Source organism: Oncorhynchus clarkii, unplaced genomic scaffold, assembly GCF_045791955.1.
Source record: "Oncorhynchus clarkii lewisi isolate Uvic-CL-2024 unplaced genomic scaffold, UVic_Ocla_1.0 unplaced_contig_4364_pilon_pilon, whole genome shotgun sequence".
Classification (NCBI taxonomy): domain Eukaryota; kingdom Metazoa; phylum Chordata; class Actinopteri; order Salmoniformes; family Salmonidae; genus Oncorhynchus; species Oncorhynchus clarkii.
Window position 1 is genome coordinate 1 of NW_027261090.1, and position 12,822 is coordinate 12,822.

A 12,822-nucleotide genomic window follows, 5' to 3' on the forward strand; every position below is an offset into this window, starting at 1 on the left:
GTGACAAATACCTTTTGATTTGATTTGGAAGATTCCTAGAATCAGCAGGGAATCAGGAATCCTCCAAACCGGGATTTCTGGAAAACCTGGGAATTTGGTGAAAGTTACAAGTATTGTGCAAATCCAAATCCAAGCTAACCTTAGTAATTGAATAGAGCCTGGCTAAAAGCAGCAGGCTATATCATATACAGATGTCTTTCACGGAGCATCTACCAATCCCTTCAGGATTTCACAGGGATTTTTTGTGTTATTTTGTGGGCAAAAAGTCTTGATTTTGATTTCTGACATTTTGCATATGCGATGATTTCGTCCAATTTCAGATGGCAGAAGTACGGAATCCTGCAGGGACTGATCTTCAAGCATAAAGCTGCCAATTATCACTTCACAGCTCAAATTCAGTTCTTCTTTCAACTTTCAACAGAAAATTTTCTATGTAGTTAGACAACAATAGATGACGAACATTGTAACGCTGGCTTTTCAAAAAGTAATTGCAAGAAATGTCAGTGCATTCGTGAAGAATTATCAATCTGAAGCCAACACATTGATCATGGCTATTATCTTCTTCTAACAAGCTCAGTGGAGATCCATGTGCTTGGGCCACAGCTTAAACAGCTTTCAGCCCATTTTGTACAAAGCAAGGTGCTTCCCAAATGGCAACCTATTCCCTAGGCTATACAGTGCACTGTGTTTGACCAAGGTCCACAGGGCTCTGGTCAATAGTAGTGCACAATTTAGATAAGAGTGCCATGTGAAACGCAACCCAAGATTTTCAAAGATAAAATCAGGCTTCATAGTAGTAGTAAGAAATGAATACAGTAGTCATATAGTACTAATACAGTAGTCAGAGTAGTATTACAGTAGTCATAGAGTATTAATACAGTAGTCATATAGTACTAATACAGTAGTCAGAGTAGTATTACAGTGGTCATAGAGTATTAATACAGTAGTCATATAGTACTAATACAGTAGTCAGAGTAGTATTACAGTGGTCATATAGTATTAATACAGTAGTCATATAGTACTAATACAGTAGTCATATAGTACTAATACAGTAGTCAGAGTAGTATTACAGTGGACATATAGTACTAATACAGTACTCATATAGTATTAATACCGTGGGCATATAGTACTAATACAGTAGTCATAGAGTATTAATACAGTAGTCATAGTACTAATACAGTAGTCATATAGTACTAATACAGTAGTCATATAGTACTAATACAGTAGTCATATAGTACTAATACAGTAGTCATATAGTAGTATTACAGTGGACATATAGTACTAATACACTACTCATACAGTACTAATACCGTGGGCATAGCGTAGAGACATTATTTTGCATAGCATTTGGCCTCGTTGTCCTTTTAGCAACAGAAAGCATCTGGACCTGTGTGAGAAAATGATGTAAATGCCAAATGTTCCCGGTCGAGTTTACCTGTTCCAAATGGTACCCTGTTCCCTATAGGGCCCAGAGCCCTTTGGTTTCTGGTCAAAAGTAGTGCACTTTATAGGGAATAGGGTGCAATTTGGGATGCAGGGTTGGTGGCAGAAACAAATCATCAGTGATGACTATCTGGAGTTCTAGAAACATGGAGGAGCAAAAGAAAGGACTGTTTTAAGAAAGTAGAAGCTGTGTTGTCATACCGTAGAAAGAGTCAAGGCAAACATGGCAATACTATTCCCATAGAAATAATATCTGTAGATTGGGGTTGCATCGCAATACCAGGTCAAACATACGGAAAGTACCCATACGTTTACCTGTCAAATTGCCAGGGTTAGAGGCTCCAAGCCCATTCTAGAAATTATATTTCTATGACTATATCCATATTATAGCTCTCCTATTATAGTTTGTGTTGAGATGAAAACAATAAGAGCATAACTCTCCTAGTAAACCATGATGATTAGAATACGGGATTAAGAGCATAACTTTCCTAGTAAACCATGATGAGTAGAATAAGGGATTAAGAGCATAACTCTCCTAGTAAACCATGATGAGTAGAATAAGGGATTAAGACCATAACTCTCCTAGTAAACCATGATGAGTAGAATAAGGGATTAAGAGCATAACTCTCCTAGTAAACCATGATGAGTAGAATAAGGGATTAAGACCATAACTCTCCTAGTAAACCATGATGAGTAGAATAAGGGATTAAGAGCATAACTCTCCTAGTAAACCATGATGAGTAGAATAAGGGATTAAGACCATAACTCTCCTAGTAAACCATGATGAGTAGAATAAGGGATTAAGACCATAACTCTCCTAGTAAACCATGATGAGTAGAATAAGGGATTAAGAGCATAACTCTCCTAGTAAACCATGATGAGTAGAATAAGGGATTAAGACCATAACTCTCCTAGTAAACCATGATGAGTAGAATAAGGGATTAAGAGCATAACTCTCCTAGTAAACCATGATGAGTAGAATAAGGGATTAAGACCATAACTCTCCTAGTAAACCATGATGAGTAGAATAAGGGATTAAGACCATAACTCTACTAGTAAACCATGATGAGTAGAATAAGGGATTAAGAGCATAACTCTCCTAGTAAACCATGATGAGTAGAATAAGGGATTAAGACCATAACTCTCCTAGTAAACCATGATGATTCGAATAAGGGATTAAGACCATAACTCTCCTAGTAAACCATGATGAGTAGAATAAGGGATTAAGAGCATAACTCTCCTAGTAAACCATGATGATTAGAATAAGGGATTAAGACCATAACTCTCCTAGTAAACCATGATGAGTAGAATAAGGGATTAAGAGCATAACTCTCCTAGTAAACCATGATGATTAGAATAAGTGATTAATTGCTTGGCATTGTGTTCGATATGATAGCAGTATGTGGGTCCAGTTTATGCAACAGTATGTCTGTAGTGGTTTAGTGTAGTGGACTAGTGTAGTGGTATAGTGTAGTGGTAGAGTGTAGTGGTTTACTGGTATAGTGTAGTGGTATAGTGGTATAGTGTAGTGGTAGAGTGTAGTGGTATAGTCTAGTGGTGTAGTGTAGTGGTGTAGTGTAGTAGTGTAGTGTAGTGTAGTGGTTTAGTGGTATGGTGTAGTGGTATAGTGTAGTGGTATAGTATAGTGGTGTAGTGTAGTGGTTTAGTGTAGTAGTGTTGTGTAGTAGTGTAGTGTAGTGGTGTAGTGTAGTGGTAGAGTGTAGTGGTATAGTGTAGTGGTGTAGTGTAGTGGTGTAGTGTAGTAGTGTAGTGTAGTAGTGTAGTGTAGTAGTGTAGTGTAGTAGTGTAGTGGTATGGTGTAGTGGTATAGTGTAGTGGTATAGTATAGTGGTGTAGTGTAGTGGTTTAGTGTAGTAGTGTTGTGTAGTAGTGTAGTGTAGTGGTTTACTGGTATAGTGTAATAGTGTAGTGTAGTAGTGTAGTGTAGTAGTATAGTGGTGTAGTGTAGTGGTATAGTGTGGTAGTGCAGTGGTATTATGTAGTGGTGTAGTGTAGTGGTGTAGTGGTATAGTATAGTGGTGTAGTGTTGTGGTGTAGTGTAGTGGTATAGTGTAGTGGTGTAGTGTAGTGTAGTGGTATAGTGTAGTGTATAGTGTAGTGGTGTAGTGTAGTGGTGTAGTGTAGTAGTATTGTGTAGTAGTGTAGTGGTGTACTGGTATAGTGTAGTGTTATAGTGTATTGGTGTAGTGTAGTATTGTAGTGGTGTAGTGTAGTGGTGTAGTGGTATAGTGTAGTGGTATAGTGTAGTGGTATAGTGTAGTGGTATAGTGTAGTGGAGTAGTGTAGTGGTATAGTGCAGTGGTCTAGTATAGTGGTGTAGTGTAGTGGTATAGTGTAGTGGTGTAGTGGTATAGTGTAGTGGTGTAGTGGTATAGTGTAGTGGTGTAGTGGTGTAGTGCTATGGTATAGTGGTATAGTGTAGTGGTATAGTGTAGTGGTGTAGTGTAGTGGTATGGTGTAGTGTAGTGGTGTAGTGGTATAGTGTAGTGGTAGAGTGTAGTGGTATGGTGTAGTGGTGTAGTGTAGTGGTATGGTGTAGTGGTATATTGGTATAGTGGTATAGTGTAGCGGTGTAGTGGTATAATGGTATAGTGGTATAATGGTGTAGTATATGGTATAGCGGTATAGTGTAGTGGTATGGTGTAGTGGTATAGTGTAGTGGTATAGTGTAGTGGTGTAGTGTAGTGGTGTATTGTAGTGGTATGGTGTAGTGGTGTAGTGGAGTGGTATGGTGTAGTGGTATGGTGTAGTGGTATATTGGTATAGTGGTATAGTGTAGTGGTGTAGTGGTGTAGTGCTATGGTATAGTGGTATAGTGGTATAGTGGTGTAGTGCTATGGTATAGTGGTATAGTGTAGTGGTATAGTGTAGTGGTGTAGTGGAGTGGTATAGTAGTGTAGTGGTGTAGTGGTATGGTGTAGTGGTGTAGTAGTGTAGTGGCGTAGTGGTGTAGTGCTGTAGTGGTATAGTGGTATGGTGTAGTGCTGTAGTAGGGTAGTGGTGTAGTGGTAGAGTGTTGTGGTAGTGGTGTAGTGTAGTGGTGTAGTGGTAGAGTGTTGAGGTATCGTGTAGTGGTGTAGTGTAGTGGTATAGTGTAGTGGTGTAGTGTAGTGGTTTAGTGTAGTGGTATAGTGTAATGGGGTGAAACAGGAGCCTCTGTCACAAATTCCAGAAATATAATAAAATGCCCTACTTTTGACCAGAGCCCCTACCTAACCCTAACCTTAACCTTAACTCTAACCCTAACCTTAACTCTAAACCTAACCCTAACCTTAACTCTAACCCTAACCTTAACCCTAACCTTAACTCTAAACCTAACCCTAACCCTAACGTCATGTTCCCTGATCAAAAGTAATGCACTCCATAGGCAACAGGGGGCGTTTAAGGCCACTTCCCTGGCCTTCTCCTTCTATGTATAGGGGTTCACAGCTCCTTTGATCACTGGTTCCCTGTTGAGGTACGTAGCCCAGTAAACCAGGTTGAATGTCCCAAACAGAACAGGAAACACTATACGGGACATCTTGTCGATCTTGCTGACGCTGTTGTAAGTCTTTTTGGGGTCCGGGGTCTTGACCTCAGCCAGTTTCAGCTGGATGTCTGCGCTGTTGGAGATGGTGGAGATGGCATTGTCCTTAGTCAGGTTGGGAGTGTAGCTGACCCCAGCTGAACAGGTGTTGTTAGGTTTCTTGGACAGAGCCGTAGGGTTTTTCTGGTCAGGAGAAGGACGAAAGGAAAACATTTTTTCAGTATTTCATTCTAAATTCACATTGATAACATTGAATCCTATTTAAATGAGGAAACATCTTGACTCTGAACACAACTTTCCCTCAGTATGCTGAGTACTATAGCAACAGTGGTATGAAAGAAAATAATAGACATTCTAGACTGACGTTGGGGCTTCAGTGAAAACGATGGAAGCCATGTATTAAAGGATGATTGGCTGTAAACAAAATCAGGGCATCAATAGTATCAATAGTAGTACAGCATAACTAGTAAAGGTATCAATAGTGTCATGACGGGCCTGTGAGGATCAGCTCTACAGAGATATCTCTACCTCCCGCAGAGTGGGGGGGTTATGACACCTCACGCCCACCGTAAATTTTAGGGCAGCAGACTAATCCTTTTTCCTTTAGTGTTTGGGACTGGAAGGTCTGTGTGTACCGTATGGAGAGTCGACCATAGAACTGTAACATGCATTACATGGACTGGAAGGTCGGTGTGTACCGTATGGAGAGTCGACCATAGAACTGTAACATGCATTACATGGACTGGAAGGTCTGTGTGTACCGTATGGAGAGTCGACCATAGAACTGTAACATGCATTACATGGACTGGAAGGTCTGTGTGTACCGTATGGAGAGTCGACCATAGAACTGTAACATGCATTACATGGACTGGAAGGTCTGTGTGTACCGTGTGTACCGCAGATACCCAACAGAGATACCCAACAGAGATACCCAAAAGAGATACCCAACAGAGATACCCAAAAGAGACTTTCAACAGGTATTATAATACTTCTTATCCATAAGAGAGGCAGTTCGGGGCAAGGTGTTAGGGCTAAACTAAGCGTAGTTTACAAATATATTCAAGTGTTGCTTTTCTCTCTCTCTTTAAATCTCCATCTTGTGTAACACGTGTCATATTGTGTCGGTCCACTATGGACCTGTTGTCATTGTATTAAGTTCTAACCAATAACCTAGTCCTAGACTATGTGTGTATGTGTATCTTATGTTATCATTTAGCTTGTTAGTAAATAAATAATCAACTCAACGTGTGTGGTATGGAGTGATTACTGAGACCGGGGTTTGTGCAGATTTACGAATTATGCAACGTTCAGAATGAGACTGACGAGGGAATTAATTAATTAGTGACTGCTATGACATCGATATTTTCAGACATTCTTGAGTTAAGGTATCAATAGTTCAGTGTATCAATTGTACAGTTTAACTAGTTAAGGTATCAATACTACAGTTTAACTAGTTAAGGTATCAATACAATAGTTTAACTAGTTAAGGTATCAATAGTACAGTTTAACTAGTTAAGGTATCAATAGTACAGTGTATCAATAGTACAGTTTAACTAGTTAAGGTATCAATAGTACAGTGTATCAATAGTACAGTGTAACTAGTTAAGGTATCAATAGTACAGTTTAACTAGTTACGGTATCAATAGTACAGTTTAACTAGTTAAGGTATCAATACTACAGTTTAACTAGTTAAGGTATCAATACAATAGTTTAACTAGTTAAGGTATCAATAGTACAGTGTATCAATAGTACAGTTTAACTAGTTAAGGTATCAATACTACAGTTTAACTAGTTAAGGTATCAATACAATAGTTTAACTAGTTAAGGTATCAATAGTACAGTGTATCAATAGTACAGTTTAACTAGTTAAGGTATCAATAGTACAGTGTATCAATAGTACAGTTTAACTAGTTAAGGTATCAATACTACAGTTTAACTAGTTAAGGTATCAATACAATAGTTTAACTAGTTAAGGTATCAATAGTACAGTTTAACTAGTTAAGGTATCAATAGTACAGTTTAACTAGTTAAGGTATCAATAGTACAGTGTATCAATAGTACAGTTTAACTAGTTAAGGTATCAATAGTACAGTGTATCAATAGTACAGTTTAACTAGTTAAGGTATCAATATAACAGTGTAACTAGTTAAGGTATCAATATAACAGTGTAACTAGTTAAGGTATCAATATAACAGTGTAACTAGTTAAGGTATCAATAGTACAGTGTATCAATAGTACAGTTTAACTAGTTAAGGTATCAATAGTACAGTGTATCAATAGTACAGTTTAACTAGTTAAGATATCAATAGTACAGTGTATCAATAGTACAGTTTAACTAGTTAAGGTATCAATAGTACAGTGTATCAATAGTACAGTGTAACTAGTTAAGGTATCAATATAACAGTGTAACTAGTTAAGGTATCAATATAACAGTGTAACTAGTTAAGGTATCAATATAACAGTGTAACTAGTTAAGGTATCAAAAGTCTTCTGATCATACATGAATAAACAATCCAGCTATCCAAAGATCGACAATTTTTTATTTCACGGAAGAAATCAACCAACACACAAACAGAGCAATCCCAGCCCACACACAAACAGAGCAATCCCAGCCCACACACAAACAGAGCAATCCCAGCCCACACACAAACAGAGCAATCCCAGCCCACACACAAACAGAGCAATCCCAGCCCACACACAAACAGAGCAATCCCAGCCCACACACAAACAGAGCAATCCCAGCCCACACACAAACAGAGCAATCCCAGCCCACACACAAACGGATGCATGCCCAACCCACACACAATCGATGCATGCCCAGTCCACACACAATCGATGCATGCCCAACCCACAGACAATCGATACATGCCCAACCCACAGACAATCGATGCATGCCCAGCCCACAGACAATCGATGCATACCCAGCCCACAGACAATCGATGCATGCCCAGCCCACAGACAATCGATGCATGCCCAACCCACAGACAATCGATGCATGCCCAACCCACACACAAACGGATGCATGCCCAGCCCACAGACAAACAGATGCATGCCCAGCCCACAGACAAGGCCAGTAGCTAGGGGAGGATAAATGCTAGCAGGAGATAGTGGACTGCCTCAGTGCCTGGAGGCTGGCAGAGCCTGGAAGCTGGCATAGCCTGGATCCACGCAGAGCCTGGAGGCTGGCAGAGCTTGGAGACTGGCAGAGCTTGGAGACTGGCAGAGCCTGGACCCTGGCAGAGCCTGGAGACTGGCAGACCCTGGACCCTGGCAGAGCCTGGAGATTGGCAGAGCCTGGAGATTGGCAGAGCCTGGACCCTGGCAGAGCCTTGAGACTGGCAGAGCCTAGACCCTGGCAGAGCCTGGAGACTGGCAGAGCCTAGACCCTGGCAGAGCCTGGACCCTTGCAGAGCCTGGACCCTGCCAGAGCCTGGGGATTGGCAGAGCCTGGACCCTGGCAGAGCCTGGAGACTGGCAGAGTCTGGACCCTGGCAGGTTGAGCTGTGTACCTATTGACTCACACACACACACACACACACACACACACACACACACACACACACACACACACACACACACACACACACACACACACACACACACAGAGACACACACACATAAACACATCCATCACACCCATAACACACTCACAATACACTCACACACAAACATAAGCACACCTACAACACACACAAACATAAACACACCCACAACACACACAAACATAAACACACCCACACACACACACACACCTATCCACCCACCTACAAATACACACACACCTTACGCGTATCCTCCATGGCTTTCTTCCCATCCCAGGCCCAGCTCCTCTTGGTAAAGTAGTTGACGGTAGCGAACTCGATAAGAGCAGAGAAGACGAAGGCATAACAGACTGCTATGAACCAGTCCATGGCTGTGGCATACGCCACCTTGGGCAGAGAGTTACGGGCACTGATGCTAAGAGTGGTCATGGTCAGCACGGTGGTCACACCTATGAAGAGAGATGAGGAAGGAGAAACATAATGGAGAGAAGGACAAACCAAGGCTGGTTTCAGGCATTTTCTCTGTCCACGAGGAGATCTTTTCCCATTGTTTCCGTAACTCTCTGGCCCAAGGTGGCGTATGCAACGCAGAGAGATGGAGACACTTAGAGAAACAGAGAGAAACAGGCAAATAGAGAGAGAAACAGGAAGAAACAGACAAATAGAGAGAGAAACAGGAAGAAACAGACAAATAGAGAGAGAAACAGGAAGAAACAGACAAATAGAAACAGATATGCTGGGTACCTACTGACCAAGAAAATATGTTATGAAAAATGAAAACAATTCTATTTAAAAATTATATAATTTTTTAAAATTATTATTATTTCATGTTTATTTAACCTTTATTTAACTAGGCAAGTCAGTTAAGAACAAATTCTTATTTACAATGACGGCCTACACCGGCCAAACCCGGACGACGCTGGTGCGCCGCCCTGTGGGACTCCACATCGCGGCCGGTGGTGATGCAGCCCGGACATGCCTTATTAAAATAATGGTTTAAGGAAATACATAACACGAAACAGCTCAATCAATCAAGCCTGATAGTGCTGTCAGTACAAAAGCAAAGCATATGATAAAAACAAGATTGAAAAGTTAGCGGAATGGGGTAATGTCTTAGTGTGGGGTGGGAAGAATGCAATTAAAAAACCTTGTGTGTGGTACAGCTCACATTAGTGTTGGGGCACCTCTACTAAGACTATGAATTAGGCTGTTTGAGAAGGTTTGAATCCTAACAAACCTGCCAACACATTGTAGTACAACAGACCAACATAACTACTGCAGTAGGTCAAAGCTGTACGCTACAAAACCTCAGTAGAGCATTGGGTGAAGAACGCATTGGGTGGAAAATGCATTGTGGTGCTCATGGGAATTTCCTTTCGTTTTTTTGCCTTCAGAAAACTGTCACGCTACTGACTAAAGACAGTCCTGGCATCTACAGACTCATAGAGATGCAATATAATTCTGCTGTCACATTACTGACCGAAGACAGTCCTGGCATGTACAGACTCATAGAGATGCAAAATAATTTTGTTGTCACATTACTGACCGAAGACAGTCTTGGCATGTACAGACTCATAGAGATGCAAAATAATTTTGTTGTCACATTACTGACCGAAGACAATCCTGGCGGGGACAGACTCATAGAGATGCAATATAATTCTGTTGTCACATTAACAAGCCGAAGACAGTCCTGGCGGGGACAGACTCATAGAGATGCAATATAATTCTGTTGTCACATTACTGACCGAAGACAGTCCTGGCGGGGACAGACTCGCGGTTGAGCCAGAAGGACACCTGGGAGAGGATGACGGTCATGAAGCAGGGCATGTAAGTCTGGATGACGAAATAGCCGATCTTCCTCTTCAGATAGAAGTGACACATCATCACTGTGTACTGACCTGCAGGGGCAGACGGACAGACGGACAGAGGGAGGGAGAATGTGGGGATTATGGAGGGAAATAGAGGGAGAATGGAGAGAGAATGGAGAGAGAATGTAGGGAATATGGAGGGAAAATGGAGGGAGAGGGAAAATGGAGAGAGAATGAGAGAGAATAGAGGGAGAATAGAGAGACAATTGAGGGAGAATGGAAAAAGTATGGAGGGAGAATGGAGGGAGAGAAATAATGGAGAGAGAATGGAGGGAGAGAGAGAATGTAGGGAGAATAGAGAGACAATTGAGGGTGAATGGAAAAAGTATGGAGGGAGAATGGAGGGAGAGTGAGAATGGAGAGAGAATGGAGGGAGAGAGAGAATGGAGGGAGAATGGAGGGAGAGTGAGAATGGAGAGAGAATGGAGGGAGAATGGAGGGAGAGATAGAATGGAGGGAGAATGGAGGGAGAGAGAGAATGCAGGGAGAATGGAGGGAGAGTGAGAATGGAGAGAGAATGGAGGGAGAATGGAGGGAGAATGGAGGGAGAGTGAGAATGGATAGAGAATGAGAGAGAATGGAGGAATTATGGAGGGATTATGGAGTGAGAATGGAGGGATTATGGAGGGAGAATGGAGGAATTATGGAGGAATTATGGAGGAATTATGGAGGGATTATGGAGGGATTATGGTTGGATTATGGAGGGAGAATGGAGGGAGAATGGAGGGATTATGGAGGGAGAATGGAGGGATTATGGAGCAAGAATGGAGGGAGAATGGAGGGATTATGGAGGGAGAATGGAGGGAGAATGGAGGGATTATGGAGGGAAAATGGAGGGATTATGGAGGGATTATGGAGGGATTATGGAGGGAGAATGAGGGGGAATGGATGGATTATGGAGGGAGAATGGAGGGAGAATGGAGGGAGAATGGAGGGATTATGGAGGGATTATGGAGGGAGAATAGAGGGATTATGGAGGGATTATGGAGGGAGAATGGAGAAAGTTAGGTGTAACAGCATTTTGATTTAACCAGAAAAAGATCCTTTAAATTAGAAACCTTTTCGTGAGTGGAACCTGGTGCTTGCTTAAACGCTTCCATCTCAGTCCTTGTCCCTTACTGGGCTCAAACCAGGGATCCTCTGCCTCGGAAACACACATGACCACTCGCTTAACAATGTCTTATCCAATTACGCTATAGAAAAGGTATCAATTTGAAAGAATGAGTTGGGGAATGAGGTTACGAAGCTAACTCCTTTACATTGGCACCCAAAACCACACAGGAATACAGTATACACTGGAACAGGGATTTCCAAAATGTTATTGACACGGTTTGGCAATGATAGAAGAGCAGGTCATTAAGTAAACATGTGTACTGATTGTAAAGAGAGATTACAGAGAAGAAAAGTGACATGAAATCATCAATGATAGTGACAGCATGAGGTAATGTTAAATGAGAAGAGAGGGAGAGAGAGAAGAGAGACAGAGAGAGAGAGCAAGAGAGGGGGGAGAGAGAGAGAAGGGGGGAGAGAGAGAGAGAGAGGGGGGGGAGAGAGAGAGGGGAGAGAGAGAGAGAGAGAGGGGGGGAGAGAGAGGGGGAGAGAGAGAGAGAAAGAGAGGTGAGAGAGAGATAGAAGAGAGAGAGAGAGAGAGAGAGAGAGAGAGATAGAGAGAGAGAGAGAGAGAGAGAGAGAGAGAGAGAGAGAGAGAGAGAGAGAGAGAGAGAGAGAGAGAGAGAGAGAGAGAGAGAGAGAGAGAGAGAGAGAGAGAGAGAGAGAGAGAGAGAGAGAGAGAGAGAGAGAGAGAGAGAGAGAGAGAGAGAGAGAAGAGAGACAGAGAGAGAGAGAGAGAGAGAGAGAGAGAGAGAGAGAGAGAGAGAGAGAGAGAGAGAGAGAGAGGGGGGAGAGAGAGAGGGGAGGGAGAGAGAGGGGAGAGAGAGAGAGAGCAAGAGAGGGGGGAGAAAGAGAGAGAGAGATAGAGAGAGAGAGGAGACAGAGAGAGAGAGAGAGAGAGGGGAGAGAGAGAGAGATAGAGAGAGAGAGAGAGAGGGGAGAGAGAGAGGGGGAGAGCAAGAGACGGGGGGAGAGAGAGAGAGAGAGAGAGAGAGAGAGAGAGAGAGAGAGAGAGAGAGAGCAATATAGGGGGGAGAGAGAGAGGGGTGGGGAGAGAGGGGGGAGAGAAAGAGAGAGAGCAATAGAGGGGGGAGAGAGAGAGAGGGGGAGAGAGAGAGAGAGAGAGAGAGAGACAGAGAGAGAGAGAGAGAGAGAGAGAGAGAGAGAGAGAGAGAGAGAGAGAGAGATAGAGAGAGAGAGAGAGAGAGAGAGAGAGAGAGAGAGAGAGAGAGAGAGAGAGACAGAGAGGGGGAGAGAGAGAGAGAGAGAGAGAGAGAGAGAGAGAGAGACAGAGAGAGAGAGAGAGAGAGAG

At 42.4% G+C, this 12,822-nt stretch overlaps 1 protein-coding gene across 1 annotated transcript in view; it reads right to left on the reverse strand.

The window, feature by feature from the left end:
* Nucleotides 1–4,873: 4,873 nt before the first annotated feature.
* The window catches only part of LOC139404712 (gamma-aminobutyric acid receptor subunit alpha-5-like), a 66,215-nt gene continuing 58,266 nt past the window's right edge, over nt 4,874–12,822 (reverse strand). The window contains exons 7-9 of the mRNA XM_071147344.1: nt 10,278–10,430; nt 8,773–8,981; nt 4,874–5,173 (exon numbers count right to left, since the gene is read on the reverse strand). Coding sequence (XP_071003445.1) covers nt 4,874–5,173; nt 8,773–8,981; nt 10,278–10,430 — 662 coding nt within the window. The remainder of the gene's footprint in view (nt 5,174–8,772; nt 8,982–10,277; nt 10,431–12,822) is intronic.